General features: G+C 38.1%; 2 protein-coding genes across 2 annotated transcripts; both read left to right on the forward strand.

The window, feature by feature from the left end:
- The first annotated feature begins 1,306 nt into the window (after window positions 1-1,306).
- Window positions 1,307-3,499, forward strand: LOC136028509 (uncharacterized). Its single transcript, XM_065706351.1, has 3 exons — window positions 1,307-2,197; window positions 2,342-3,160; window positions 3,272-3,499. Exons 1-3 carry the CDS (start codon window positions 1,307-1,309, stop codon window positions 3,497-3,499), a joined length of 1,938 nt encoding a protein of 645 aa, XP_065562423.1.
- Window positions 3,500-4,852: 1,353 nt separating this feature from the next.
- LOC136028112 (zinc finger MYM-type protein 1-like) lies at window positions 4,853-9,690 on the forward strand. The gene is made up of 2 exons (XM_065705747.1): window positions 4,853-5,425; window positions 7,150-9,690. The coding sequence occupies exons 1-2, from the start codon at window positions 5,390-5,392 to the stop codon at window positions 9,496-9,498; spliced, it is 2,385 nt and encodes a 794-aa protein (XP_065561819.1). The 5' UTR covers window positions 4,853-5,389; the 3' UTR covers window positions 9,499-9,690.
- The last annotated feature ends 3,711 nt before the right edge of the window (window positions 9,691-13,401 follow it).

Here is a 13,401-nt window from a genome sequence, read left to right on the forward strand (position 1 = left end):
CTGTTTTCTTCTCTTATCTAAGTGTAATCCAAAAATCTTCAAAAATCAGAGGAAATAAGTATCAATCTGCTTACCTGCTTTGCTAATAAGTGACCCTATGGAGTGGTGTATTACCCTAACTCGCATTTTTAAGGTCAATCTTGTTATTTAAGGACTATTTTGTTTGACCATGTTTTAATTAGCCCACGTGCACGCTTGGTTTCAGCATTAGCGCGCGCGCACTGCTGTCACTATTAGAACGATAGAGTTATGGAGAAAAATAAAGGATCGTCTAACACAGTTGCCCAAAAAAGACCAAGACATTCGCCCAAAAAAGGTGTTGATGAGTGCAAAGGTTGTGACTCCAAATTGCAAGAAGACGATTTTGCATTGCTTTGCGACTCATGCGAATCCTGGGTATGCATCGTATGCTTGGAAATGACAGAGCCGGAATACAACTTATTCACAAAAATGACTCGGAGGCTCGGGTCACTTTGGTTCTGCCCCGTATGTAAACAAAAGAAAAACACGATCAACCAAGGGCTGACATCTGCAGAAATTAAAGATATTTTGAGGGGTGAAATTCAAACGTCATTTAAGGCGATGGAGGATAAGTTTTGCGCTTTATTAGAGCCTATCCAACGGAAAGTAGCTGAAATCGAGAATGACCTGAAAAATAAGTGCACACTTTCCGACGTCCAGTATTTTACCGAGAACCTAATAGGGGTGAAGTGTCAGAGCTTGGAAAAAAGCCTAACTGAAAAATTTGTGAAAAAGGACGAGGAAATCAGTGTCAGTAGCTCGAACTTAAGTTCATTTTATGTGTCAGATATTGTGGAAAAACAAAAAAACCTGATCGTGTTTGGTTTAGCTGAAGACGCTACTTTATCATCTCGTAGACAACAAAACGAGACCGATTGCCAATTTTTCAACGACAAGCTACTTGTACTTCGCCCTGCGAAATGTAGCTACTCAGTTAGACTTGGTAAAAATACGCCTGGTAAGATCAGGCCTATTTAGTTGATGTTCAAGACACCGGTAGAACGTGATACAGCTTGTTTCTTTCTGATGTCCGAGACTGCTAGTATCAAAGCTACATACCCCTTGTTCAAAGTCTCTCATGATCGTACTACGATTGAACTGTTGGAAAAAAAGAAGTAGGATGCCCTGAAACAGGAGCTGAAATCGAAATTGAACGCTGGCGAAACTAACTGGAAAATAAAACGTAGCAAAAACGGACTAACCCTCGTGAATAATAACTCTTTTCGTGAAACCCCAAATAGCTACGCGAGCATCGAAGATTGACTCCCTAAAAAAGTTGAAGTGTATGAGTGAAAAATTTTTGGTGACATATACAAATGCAGACTGTCTGTCATCTAAATGGGAAGAGTTTAGTGAGCTAATAAAGCAACGTAAACCGCATTTAGTTGTTGTTACCGAAGTTTTACCAAAACATTTCAGTGACCCGTCTATTTTTTTTCAGCCGCTACCACAATATAATTTAGTATCTAATAATTCAGCTAAAAGAGGGATTTGTATTTATATTCATTGTTCTATTAAGTTTTCTGTGGTTTTTGATTCGTTAGTAGACTCAGTGTCAGAGTGTCTTTTGGTTGATGTTAAATTACCTTATCATAGTACTTACATGTGTATTGCAGCTTTTTATCGTAGTCCTACTGTGAATTTATCGAGTCCAGTTAATAATGCAAATATTCTAGCGTGTATGTCTTGTCTTGTTGGTCGTAGTTCAAAGTTCCTTATTCTAGGTGACTTCAATTTACCTTTAATAGATTGGAGTGCGCATAGTACGAGTTTGTCCACTTCATCGTATGAGCAGCAATTTTTAGATAGGTTGGATGATCTGTACTTATACCAACATATTGTTAGGCCAACTCGAGCCAGGAATGATGCTATTCAATCAATTTTAGATCTGGTTATTACCAAGTCAATCGATGATATTTTGAATGTAGATTTCCGTCCGCTTTTAGGTAAAAGTGATCATGTTGTGTTAGATATTTACATGAATATTGATGCTCAACAGAGAGGTTTTGAGTTTTATCGGCATGATTATGCTAAAGCCGATTATGAATCAATGCGACAATTTATTTCGTCTATTAATATCATCTATGAACTAAAAAATAATCATGTTTCTCCAGACGCCGCGTTTGATTTTGTAAAAAAGGTGTTGAGGGAAAGTAGGGATAAATTTGTTCCTTTGGTGAGGAATTTTTCCGGTCGCAGAAATAATCCTAAACTTCCAAGACACATACTCCAAGCAATACGTGAAAAAAATAGTCTTTGGCGGTCTTATATTGAGTCATGACATGGTAAAGTAGTCAGACAAGGGCATTTGGATACTCAGTTGCAAGAGGATTCAGGTGAATGGCATGCGTATTCACTAGCGAAAAACAAGGTCACTCGGCTTCTTAGGGCTAATCGTGAAGAGCTTGAGTCGCGTATTATTCATTCAAGCACCGCATCACCTAAAATATTTTGGAAATATGTAAATAGGAATAAGCCTAACCTTGCACCATCTTCATCTACGTTCACACATCAGGATACACACCAAAAGATTGATAGTGATTCTGAGAAAGCTCTTATTTTTAACCAAAGTTTTTCTTCAGTTTTTGTTAAAAAACAGCCAATTAATTCAAATGAAGCTAATTTTGCATCTCAATTAGAGTCGATTGCGTCGCCGGACATTCTTGTTCCATTTGATGATTCAGGTTTCTCATTGACTGAAGTTTATACTATTCTTATAAAATTGGATACGTCTAAAGCGCCGGATATAGACGGTTTCCCGAACATAATGATAAGACAAATTGCTCATGAAATTGCAGAATCACTTACCTATATATTTAACTTATCTTTGGCGCATGGACTGTGTCCGTCAGGGTGGAAGAAGGCCTTGGTAAAGCCACTTCACAAAAGTGGCTCCAGGTCGGATTTTAAAAATTATCGGCCAATTTCAACCACGTCTATTTTTTGCCGAGTGATGGTAAAGTTGATTGTTTCACGCGTTCAAAAGTATTTTGACGGAAATCATCTTTGGAATCCTGCTCAGCATGGTTTCCGAAAAAATAGGTCTTGTAATACTCAGCTTCTTGAGGTTATTTTGGATTTTCAACGTTTTGCCGATTTAGCTATACCCTTTGACTGCATTTACATCGACTTCTCGAAGGCATTCGACAAAGTTTCAATACCCACCCTTCTTAAAAAATGTGTAGCTTATAAATTGGGTAAAAAAACAATTGCATTTATTGCTGATTATCTAAATGGACGAACTCAGCAGGTTGTTGTTGGTGAAGCTATGTCATCCTCAATTGATGTGTTAAGCGGAGTCCCCCAGGGTAGCTACCTGGGTCCAATTTTATTTTATTTATTTATTAATGATCTGCCTTCCTCTGTTCAGCATTCTACTGTCAAGATGTTCGCGGATGATGTAAAATTTTATCTACCAGTACGAGACCAAAACGACGTGCAACTTTTACAGGAGGATCTTGACTCTCTAACTTATTGATGCGAATCTAATTCCATGTTCATAAGCCCTTCTAAGTGTGTTGTTCTACACTATGCTCGTAAACTCCCACCTGTGCATACTTACCAGCTGTCTGGCATACAAATCCTTTCTAACGAAATAGTGCGTGACCTTGGTGTTTACTTTGATACCCAATTGAAATTTGATAAGCATGTTTCGGAAATTGTAAAGAATGCGAATTATCGTTTATCGTCTATAAGGAGAAGCTTTAATAGGTTCAACCTTCGTAATTTCTTACTACTATACAAATCAATGGTCCGCCCTCTTCTTGAGTATAATACTTCTGTTTGGTTTCCATTAAGTCTAACGGATAAGCATAGGATAGAAAAGGTTCAGAGAAGGGCCACTAGATTGGTCCCATACCTTCAGCGCCTTTCTTATCCGCAGAGACTTTCTAGGCTTCAACTCCCGTCGTTGAAGTTTCGTAGACGTCGCAATGACCTTGTAAATGTGTTTCGTATAATTAAAGGAGTGGATGATGTTGATCCAAATTTATTTTTTAAATTTAGCCATTATCACTCTACTCGTCAGCATGATTATAAATTATATCCCCCAAAACCACTGAAAAAAAATGGTCAATTATCTTTTGTTAGTAGAGTTGCCGGACCATGGAATGGTTTGCCTTTGGAGGTTGTCGAGGCAGAGAGTGTTCGAAATTTTAAGAGTGTATTAGTAAATACGCCTTTTTATTTAGACGCTTTTGTTGTGTAGTGTCGTTTTATTTAGAAGTTTTTGCTGTTTAATTTGTCGTTGCCAATTTACTTTAGATTAGTATTATGATTTTGTGTTTTTGTGTTCTTGCAACAAGCATTAATGCTTACCGCTATTCGTAATAATAAATAAATAATAAATAATAAATAAATAAAAGAAAGTAACTAAAAGCCTTAAATAACTCGTTGTAAGAAACGTAACTGACAAACCTGTTTCATCTGAGAATAGTTCTAACGAATCACATCGTTTACCCCAAGTATTTCTTATAGCTTGTTTAGTGTTATTGCTACCAAAAGTTGAAAAACATAGAATTTTTATGTTTTCCAATGTTGCCTGCAAAACTGGATCGAATCTAAAAAATATGACAACAGTTTATTTTGTTTATTTGGAAAAAAAAACTTTTTGTGAGCTCCTGTTTCCTAAATTTTTCAACTCCTATTTCCTAAATTAAGTCAAAACTTCGTCATCAGTAGCCATTTCTTGGTAATTTTTCTTTTTAAGTACTGAACCAGGCTAAACTAGACAACCTTCTCATTTTGTCAAGTTCACAAAACAAATAAACTCATCCAAATTCACTATAGACAAAATCAGTGGCGCCATTTGGGGGGGGGCAGGGGGGGGCCATGGCCCCCCCCTGATTTCTGGAGGGGCCCAATTTCAACCACGTAATTCTTTGTTTATTCGTCCTTGTTCTACTTTTTTCTCTTTTTTTTTTACCGTATTTCTACTGTGAATTATTACTAAATAGCAAATTCAAGATACTCGACGATTATTGCATTTCAAGAAAGTATCCTGTTTTTGCCGTTCTCTCTAATTAATTTATGGTCACCCTTTTGGCAGGGGTTTGTAAAGTAAAGTCCTTCCTGGGCTCGGGTGCTTCTGTGACATTGAAGTCTCTCCAGTGATTAATGAATCCCGTCAGTCGGCACATTTATGTGTAGGCTAACATCTGGAAATTTCTGGAAAAACAATCTGGAAATTGGGTATCCAGACCAGGGTTTGTATTTAGTTTCTCGTTACCCTTCATCAAATAAAGAACCGTGAAACAGTGTTAAGTTGTGTTCAAGTTCAAATCGGATTATTGAAACATGAGTTCATCCGGTGCGAGTGGTGCAAAAAAAAAGGAAAATAAAAGCCCAAAGGAAAGAAGAAGAAATAAAGATGCAACGACGATTGGCTTCGTTTTTCAAACCGACTGTAAGTAAATCTACCACATTTTAAATTTTGTCCTATTGCGTCAGGAAGTACCGATCTCGCGGAATTGCCAGAAATCCGGATCCACCCCAAGTCCCCCACAGTGCCCCCATAGAGGAGGGGGTCTTCCCCCTCCTCTACACCATTCTCTTCATGCTAAAGTTTTTCAGCATTTGTAAAAAAGTTACTTACTGTTTTAATAAAACGCCCTTTGTGTTTGAGGAGTCATTTTTAAAGAATTGGGACAAAATTTAAACTTTAGGATAAAGAGCGCAGTGTTGAGGAGGAGGCAACCCCCCTCGTATATGTAATAATTCTTGTTATTTTTAAGTTTTAATAATGCTCCTTAATTTCAGTTGAAAAACTGTTTTTCTATTTAATTTCTGATCATTTTTTAAATAAAGCCAGGAAGTCTGGCTTCACCTCCACGGAGAAATCCCCCTTGGAAACATCCTCTGAACAATACAATCCTGGTTAAAATTTACTGGGACAATTACCCTTAACACTTCCAAGCGTGAAATTGAGCCAGTAAATAGAAAGCAAGATATATAAAGAAATTTTGTATAGGAATTTTGTACTAAAAAAAAAAATTAGCGTAAAGAGCGAGGTATTGACGAAAGGGTGAACCTTCTCATATGTAATAATTTCCTTTCGTTTTAAGTTTCAATCCTGCTCCTTACTTTGAGTTGAAGAAACTTTTTTTTCATTTAATTTCTTATTCTTTTTTTAATAATGCTTGGAAATCCAGTGCCCCCTTGATCGAAAATTCAGCTCCCCTATGAAAAGTTTCTCCATGGAAAGATCCTCCTACATAACCTCCTCTGCTCGAGCTGCCCCCCCCACCAGAAAAAAACTGAAAATGTTTGTATACTTCGCAATTACCTATACTATTTATAAAAAAAACTATTTATAAAAAAGGGCAAAGTCCACAAATTGAACACCTTCCCCCAGAGACTTTGGACAATTAAGGCATCTTTAAAGACATATTTATTAAATTTTTAAATATATTAAACAAAATGGCTGTTTCAAAATTTTGATCAGGTGACTTAGGGTAAAAAGAGGGTGGGATGGGGCCTAGTTGCTCTCCAAATTTTTTTCATTTGAAAAAGGGCACTAGAACTTTTAATTTACCTTTGAATGAGCCCTCTTGCGATATTCTAGGACAACTGGGTCAATACGATCACCCCTGGAAAAAAAATAACACGCGTCCTTGATCTTTCTTCTGGCAAGAAAATCCAAAATTCGTCATTTTAGCAGATAGGAGCTTGAAACTCCTGCAGTAAAGTTCAGTGATGCGCTGAATTAAATGGTGATATTTTTGTTAAGGTTATATTACTTTCAGGGGGGGGGTGTTTTCCCCTTTTTTCGGACATAAGACAAATTTTCTCAGGCTCGTAACTTTTGATGGGTAAAACTAAATTTGATACAACTTATATATTTGAAATTAGCGTACAAATCTGATTCTTTTGATGCATCTATAGGTATCAAAATTCCGTGTTTTAGAGTTTCGGTTACTATTGAGCCGTGTCGCTTTTTTACTTGAAGTTCGTTACCACGAACTAATTGATTATAGCTTCGTAGTTGAATTGATTATGTTTTTTGTTGTTGCTTGCTCTAAATTTTGTGTTGTTTTCTATGTTAATTATGTACAATTCACGTCCTGGTAAAAGAAGTAACTGGGACATCACTTTTAATTTGTTTTTAATTAAAACTTGATTACTCTGTAGGATAGTGATGCTGGGACGTCAAGGGACAACCCATCGGCAACCGAGGTTTTACCGAGAAACGAGCAGACCCTGGACGTGAGACTCATTTCTGAGGAGACAAACCTGCGCGAACCACAAACGGAGGAAATGGCTTCCAGAACGATCAGCACCGATTTGTCCGTGAACCCGTATGATAACCCCTGCCAACCAGTTTTGACTGACTATCCCGCCACTACCATCGGGAATCGCAAACGAAAATTTAACAGCTCCTATTTCTTGAAATACCCATGGCTCGAATATTCGAAAGAACAGGACTCGGTGTTCTGTTTCAATTGCCGACATTTCAGTGGATCCTCGCTAAGATCAGGCGAAAGGTATGGAGCTAGAGCATTCATTGATATAGGATTTAGAAAGTGGAAAGACATTTCTGAACTGATACGGCAGCACGAAAACAGCGACCGACACAAAGCATGTACCATTTCTTTGACTCAGTTTAAAGCTATTGAGACGGAGGCGGCCGAATCTGTTGCGTCATGCCTCTCCAAAGAACGCGAAAAAGAAATACTAGAGAATAGACAGTACGTAAAAGCTCTACTAAAAACTACAGCATTACTTGGACGGCAAGGTCTTGCGTTTCGTGGCCATGATGAAGGGGAGTCTAGTGCCAATCAAGGGAATTTCGTAGAGACAGTACATCTTTTAACAGAAATCAACCCTGACTTGATGAAAAACTCTCGTAAGGCCTATGGCCATTACATGTCACACGAGTACCAAAACGACTACATTGAGGTCATAGGAAATGAAATCAAAAGTTCTATCGCGAAAGAAGTCAGAGAAGCAAAATATTTTGCCGTTCTTGTTGACGAGACAAAAGACCTCTCGAAAAAGGAACAACTCGCGATCTTAGTGCGCTATGTTCATGACCTGAAAATCAAAGAAAGGGCCATAGGTTGCTACCACATGCGCAAGGTTGACGCTGAGAGTTTGGCCGACTTCATTTACAACGAAATAAAGGGTATCGGCCTTGACTGGTCAAAGTGTGTTGGACAGTGCTATGACGGGGCCAGTGTAATGAGCGGACACTTTTCAGGAGTACAGGCCCGTCTCCGGGAAAAAGCACCACAAGCGGTGTACACACACTGTCATTCCCATAGACTTAACCTTGTCATTGGCGATTGTATGCAGAAAATACAAAGAATTTCATCAGTATTTTCAGTTTTGCAAACAGTTTACAGTTTCGTCTCCAACAGCAACACTCGATACCAGTTGTTCGTCGAAGCCCAGAAAACTGCCAATGTGCCTGTGCTAACGCTTGAAAGGACAGTAGTGACACGTTGGTCTTACTGGTATAGATCAGTGGCTAAGATCCTGGTTAGATATGACTGCATACTCGCAGTTCTGTCAGTAGTTCAAGAATCTTCTGACAGGGAGGCAGCGGCAGAAGCTACGGGCCTTAAGAACCAGCTAGAGTCGTTTCCCTTCATATTCAGTTTGCATGTCATTCACGAAGTTCTTGCAGTGATAAACCCTCTTTCTGAACAACTACAGGCAGCAGATCTGGTCATCTCAGAAGCTTGCACTTTGATCAGTGCAACAAAGAACGAACTGAGGAAAATGCGTGATGACGAGTATTTTCGTGTCCTATACGGCAAGTCTAAAGAGATGGCCATTAATGTCGGAGCTGATCTGTCGGAAACAAGTGCTCTCTCTTCAGCCATACCTGTTAAATCAAAACGAGTTCAGAAGATATCCGGAAGACTAAGAGACTATTTGACGACAACAACAATTGGAAAGCACAACATTGACTCCGAAAGCACAACAACGGAAGACAAAATGCGGAGAGAGTTCTACGAGGTTTTGGACAGAGTGTTAAATGAGTTTGAAGAGCGTTTTTCTGTCCAACTGCCAGTGCTAGAAGCCACACGTTGCCTTAACCCCAAATCCACAGATTTTATGGACTCAGATTTACTTTTTGTGATCGCGACATACTTCGATCAGGCGGGAATCGATACTATGCAGCTGAAGTGTCAAGCTTTAATAGCTCGTGCATTTGTGTCGCAGCTTCTACAGAAACCGGCAAATGCTTTAGATGTCTTCGAACAACTCGGAGGATTGAAAGAAGCTTATTCTGAGCTTCTTAAGGTCGTCAGGGTAGTCCTCACACTCCCGCTCACAACGTGCTCAAATGAACGTTTTTTCTCTGTGTTGACCTTTGTGAAGGACTACCTCCGGACAACGATGGAAAACGAGCGACTTTCGCATTTGCTGCTTATATTCTCTGAGAAAGCTGCAGTGAAGGAGCTCAATTTTGAGAAGCTTGTCGACGACTTCGCAAAAATGAAGCAAAGGAGATATCCATTGCTGAAGTAACTGTACGTAAGTTTCTGATTTATACAGTAAATGTTCTATTTTGGTACTGTTTTTGGTCCCTAAATAAGCTGCAAAATATGAACCCCAAAGGTAGTACGGTACCTAAAGGCATGTTCGAAAATTTTAAAATTTTTAAGGCTGGATGGGGGCCCAAAATCGATTTTTGGCCCCCCCCTAAGGTTTTCTGAAATGGCGCCACTGGACAAAATCAAGGAAGAGAGTACTGAATTTAGGAATTTTATGCACTAGCAAGGTTTATCTGACAAGTTCGATTTCCCAAATACAACTTTTTACACCATTCCAAAAGTAGGATAAGACTATTTCAAGATCCCATCGCTATCTTTCTGTACTTTCAAGTCTTTTAGGGTACTTCGAACTTTCAGGTAAAACCTAATTTTGAAACGCATTGCATAAGAACTGTGGGTGCTGGGAATGAATTGACTGAATTTTTGAACTCAGCGCATTAGTTGCATCGGGTAATATCCTGAACAATTAAATAGTTTTATAAAAGCCCTCGGCTTGCTCTAGGTCTGTATAAATAAATATAATCAACGTGATTCCCTTTTAATAGTTCGAAGTAGCCAAATTTCACGAGACAAAAAACTTTTCAAGAGTGGGATAACTACCCAAGAGCTTCGGATGACAGAAAAAAGCCTGATAACTAATCACCAATCAGCAGCCAAAAAATCCACCATCAATCACCCTCTCCAAAGTACAATTTACCATTCTTTTATATTCTTGGTCGAAAGCCTAGAATTCTGCTTTCGAGCCTAGAATTTTGCATGACGAAGCCTAGAATTTTACTTTCGAGACTACATATTACGTTGAATCGTATAATCCATGTCCTTTATGTTAATTTCTCTTAAGAAATTTGTTAGAAATTCGTCAAAATCAAATGTTTCTTCGCCATACAAATGTAGCGCTATGACTAAAATGAAATCACCGCAAGCAAATCACGGAACAGACAGCACATGAAATAAAATATAACCCTCATTTTCTTTGGTGGTTGCTCAATCCACCGATCCCAAAAATCTCCTTTTCCACCGTCAATATTCCCTTATCTGATTGATATTCTTTCTATGAGGCCGATATCTCTCCACCAGACCCCCAACTTGAACAAAAATATGTTGAAAAGCCTAGCAAATTGTTCCACGCTTTCCCTGATTTTAACTACACAATAACTGTAGCGTCCGTGGTTAAGGCTGGGCCAGAGCGTATTATTCTGAGACACCTCACAAAGGAACATACCCATAACGCAACAGAAGGAATCCACGGGGACATCGAAATGAAAATGAAAAAAATGGGCAAGATACATGACTTTGGTGATTTCTTAACTTGTGCTAACGGATCCAGGAAAGGAGTTAATGCCATCACTAAGGACAATTCTTTCAAAAATTGGACTTCAAAGAAGAAAGCTTGCAAAATAATGTGAAGTTGCCTCGCCTGAATGCTATTGTTGAAGCTGAATTCCGGAAAGGATCAAGAAATATGTTTTACCGCACCAGCTTTGACAGTGACAAAGTGCTGCTTTCAAACTTTCTGCAAAAGTCATTCAACCATACGAAAATTCCAGACTATGACTCGACACCAAGGGGCATTTCTAAAGAAAAAAAAAGGAAGCCATTGTGAAAAGCTCTGCCCCTTGATGCCATGTAACAGACATTAATTTTGGCTAAACCTTCCAGTCACAGCTGTTCCTGACTTGACCATCGATGAAGATGACCTATACGAAGACGAATAGATTTTCAGATTTATGGTTGTTCAATCGTCTTGAGTTCAAAGTGATTTGATAATGTTACTTAAGGCTAGAACTTTAAATACTGATTTTTTAAAACTCCAAATAGTGCAGATCATTAGTTTTGTCGGTGGAAATTCAAGTTGATCTCACTGGAAAAACACCGACAAAACCTAGTATCTACCTTAACGCTTGTTTTAAAAAGACTAAGGCCTTGTAATTAGTATAATTGAAAACAGTGAATAATTTGTTATTTTTCTATAACACTAAAGTTATAAAAATAATACGAATAAAGAAGCAGTTTTAAAAAACAACGTTTTCGCGTTTTTCTCGGAATTTAATCAGATGCAGATAATAGGTTTTGTCGGATGACAGCCGTATAGTGTATAGCTATTCTTATCTGGATGGTAGACAAGCCCCTTGGCGGTTTAGAATACTAATTTAACAGTGAAACCATCAGGGGTTTTCAACAGTCCAAGATTGGAATTAAGTAGTCCTGATTTACTTATCTTGATTAGTCCTGATTAATAAGCTACTTTTAGCAGCTTACCCTTTTACCTACGCACTACCGATGGCTTGCAAAGACTACCAACGATAAAGAGAATCGAGACAAAATCTTTCAACAACCTTGAAGAAAGTAATTTTTTTTAATAAAAGTATAATCAAACAGTTCGTGGTAACGAACTGTATAGTAAGGAGCGACCCGGCTCAATAGTAAACAAAACTCTAAAAAAATGAATTTTGATATCAATAGCTACATCAAAAGAATCGCATTTTAATGCTGATTCTAAATATATAAGTTTCATCAAGTTTAGTCTTACCCATCAAAAATTACGAGCCTGAGAAAATTTGCCTTATTTAAGAAAATAGGGGAAAACACCCCCTAAAAGTCGTAGGATCTTAACGAAAACGACACCATCAGATTCAGCGTATCAGAGAACCCTACTGTAGAAGTTTCAAGCTCCTATCTACAAAAATGTGGAATTTTGTATTTTTTGCCAGAAGACAAATCACGGGTGCGTGTTTATTTGTTTGTTTTTTGTTGTTTTTTTTCCCAGGGGTCATCGTATCGACTAAGTGGTCCTAGAATGTCGCAAGAGGGCTCATTCTAACGGAAATGAAAAGTTCTAGTGCCCTTTTTAAGTTACCAAAAAAATTGGAGGGCATCTAGGCCCCCTCCCACGCTCATTTTTTCCCAAAGTCAACGGATCAAAATTTTGAGATAGCCATTTTGTTCAGCATAGTCGATAACCATAATAACTATGTCTTTGGGGATGTCTTACTCCCCCACAATCCCTGGGGGAGGGGCTGCAAGTTACAAACTTTGACCAGTGTTTACATATAGTAATGGTTATTGGGAAGTGTACAGACGTTTTTAGGGGGATTTCATTTTGTTTGGGGGTGGGGCTGAGGAGAGGGGGGCTATGTTCGAGGATCTTTCCTTGGAGGAATCTGTCATGGGGGAAGAAAAATCCAATGAAAAGGGCGCAGGATTTTCTAGCATTACTATAAGAAAACAATGAAAAATAAACATGAAAACTTTTCTTTCAAATGAAAGGAAGCAGTAGCATTGAAACTTAAAACGAACAGATATTATTACGAATATGAGGGGTTCTAATAATACTTTAGCATAAAGAGCGAGGTATTTAGGAGGAGATAAATACCTCGCTCTTTATGCTAAAGTATTTTTAGTAATTTCAACTATTTATTCTACGGCCTTTCTGATTCAGGGGTCATTCTTAAAGAATTGGGACAAAACTTACGATTTAGTGTAAAGAGCGAGGTATTAACGAGGGTACAAACCCCCTCGTATACATATTAAAATTATAAGGTTATGAAAGTTTGTTACGTAAGTTAATTCTTAAGTTACGTATATTTTTTACTAATAAAAACGTTCGTTAAAAATTAAAAGTTCTAGTTGCCTTTTTAAGTAACCGAAAAATTGGAGGGCAACTAGGCCTCCTTCTCCACCCCTTATTTCTCAAAATCGTCTGATCAAAACTAAGAGAAAGCCATTTAGCCAAAAAAATAGAATTAATATACAAATTTCATTTAATAATTTATGTGCGGAGAGCCAAACATGCATTCATTCAAAAACGTTCAGAAATTAAATAAAAAAAACTAATTTTTTTAGCTGAAAGTAAGGAGCGACATTAAAACTTAAAACG

Source organism: Artemia franciscana, chromosome 6, assembly GCF_032884065.1.
Source record: "Artemia franciscana chromosome 6, ASM3288406v1, whole genome shotgun sequence".
NCBI classification, from domain to species: Eukaryota; Metazoa; Arthropoda; class Branchiopoda; order Anostraca; family Artemiidae; genus Artemia; species Artemia franciscana.

Bases quoted from the DNA above. Each gene is read 5' to 3' on its own strand.
- LOC136028509 (XM_065706351.1), top strand. From the start codon at position 1,307: ATGAGTGAAAAATTTTTGGTGACATATACAAATGCAGACTGTCTGTCA. The intron at 2,198-2,341 runs GTGAGGAATTTT...TTGGATACTCAG, and splicing joins GGGATAAATTTGTTCCTTTG to TTGCAAGAGGATTCAGGTGA. The intron at 3,161-3,271 runs GCATTCGACAAA...CGAACTCAGCAG, and splicing joins TTTACATCGACTTCTCGAAG to GTTGTTGTTGGTGAAGCTAT.
- LOC136028112 (XM_065705747.1), top strand. From the start codon at position 5,390: ATGCAACGACGATTGGCTTCGTTTTTCAAACCGACT. The intron at 5,426-7,149 runs GTAAGTAAATCT...ATTACTCTGTAG, and splicing joins CTTCGTTTTTCAAACCGACT to GATAGTGATGCTGGGACGTC.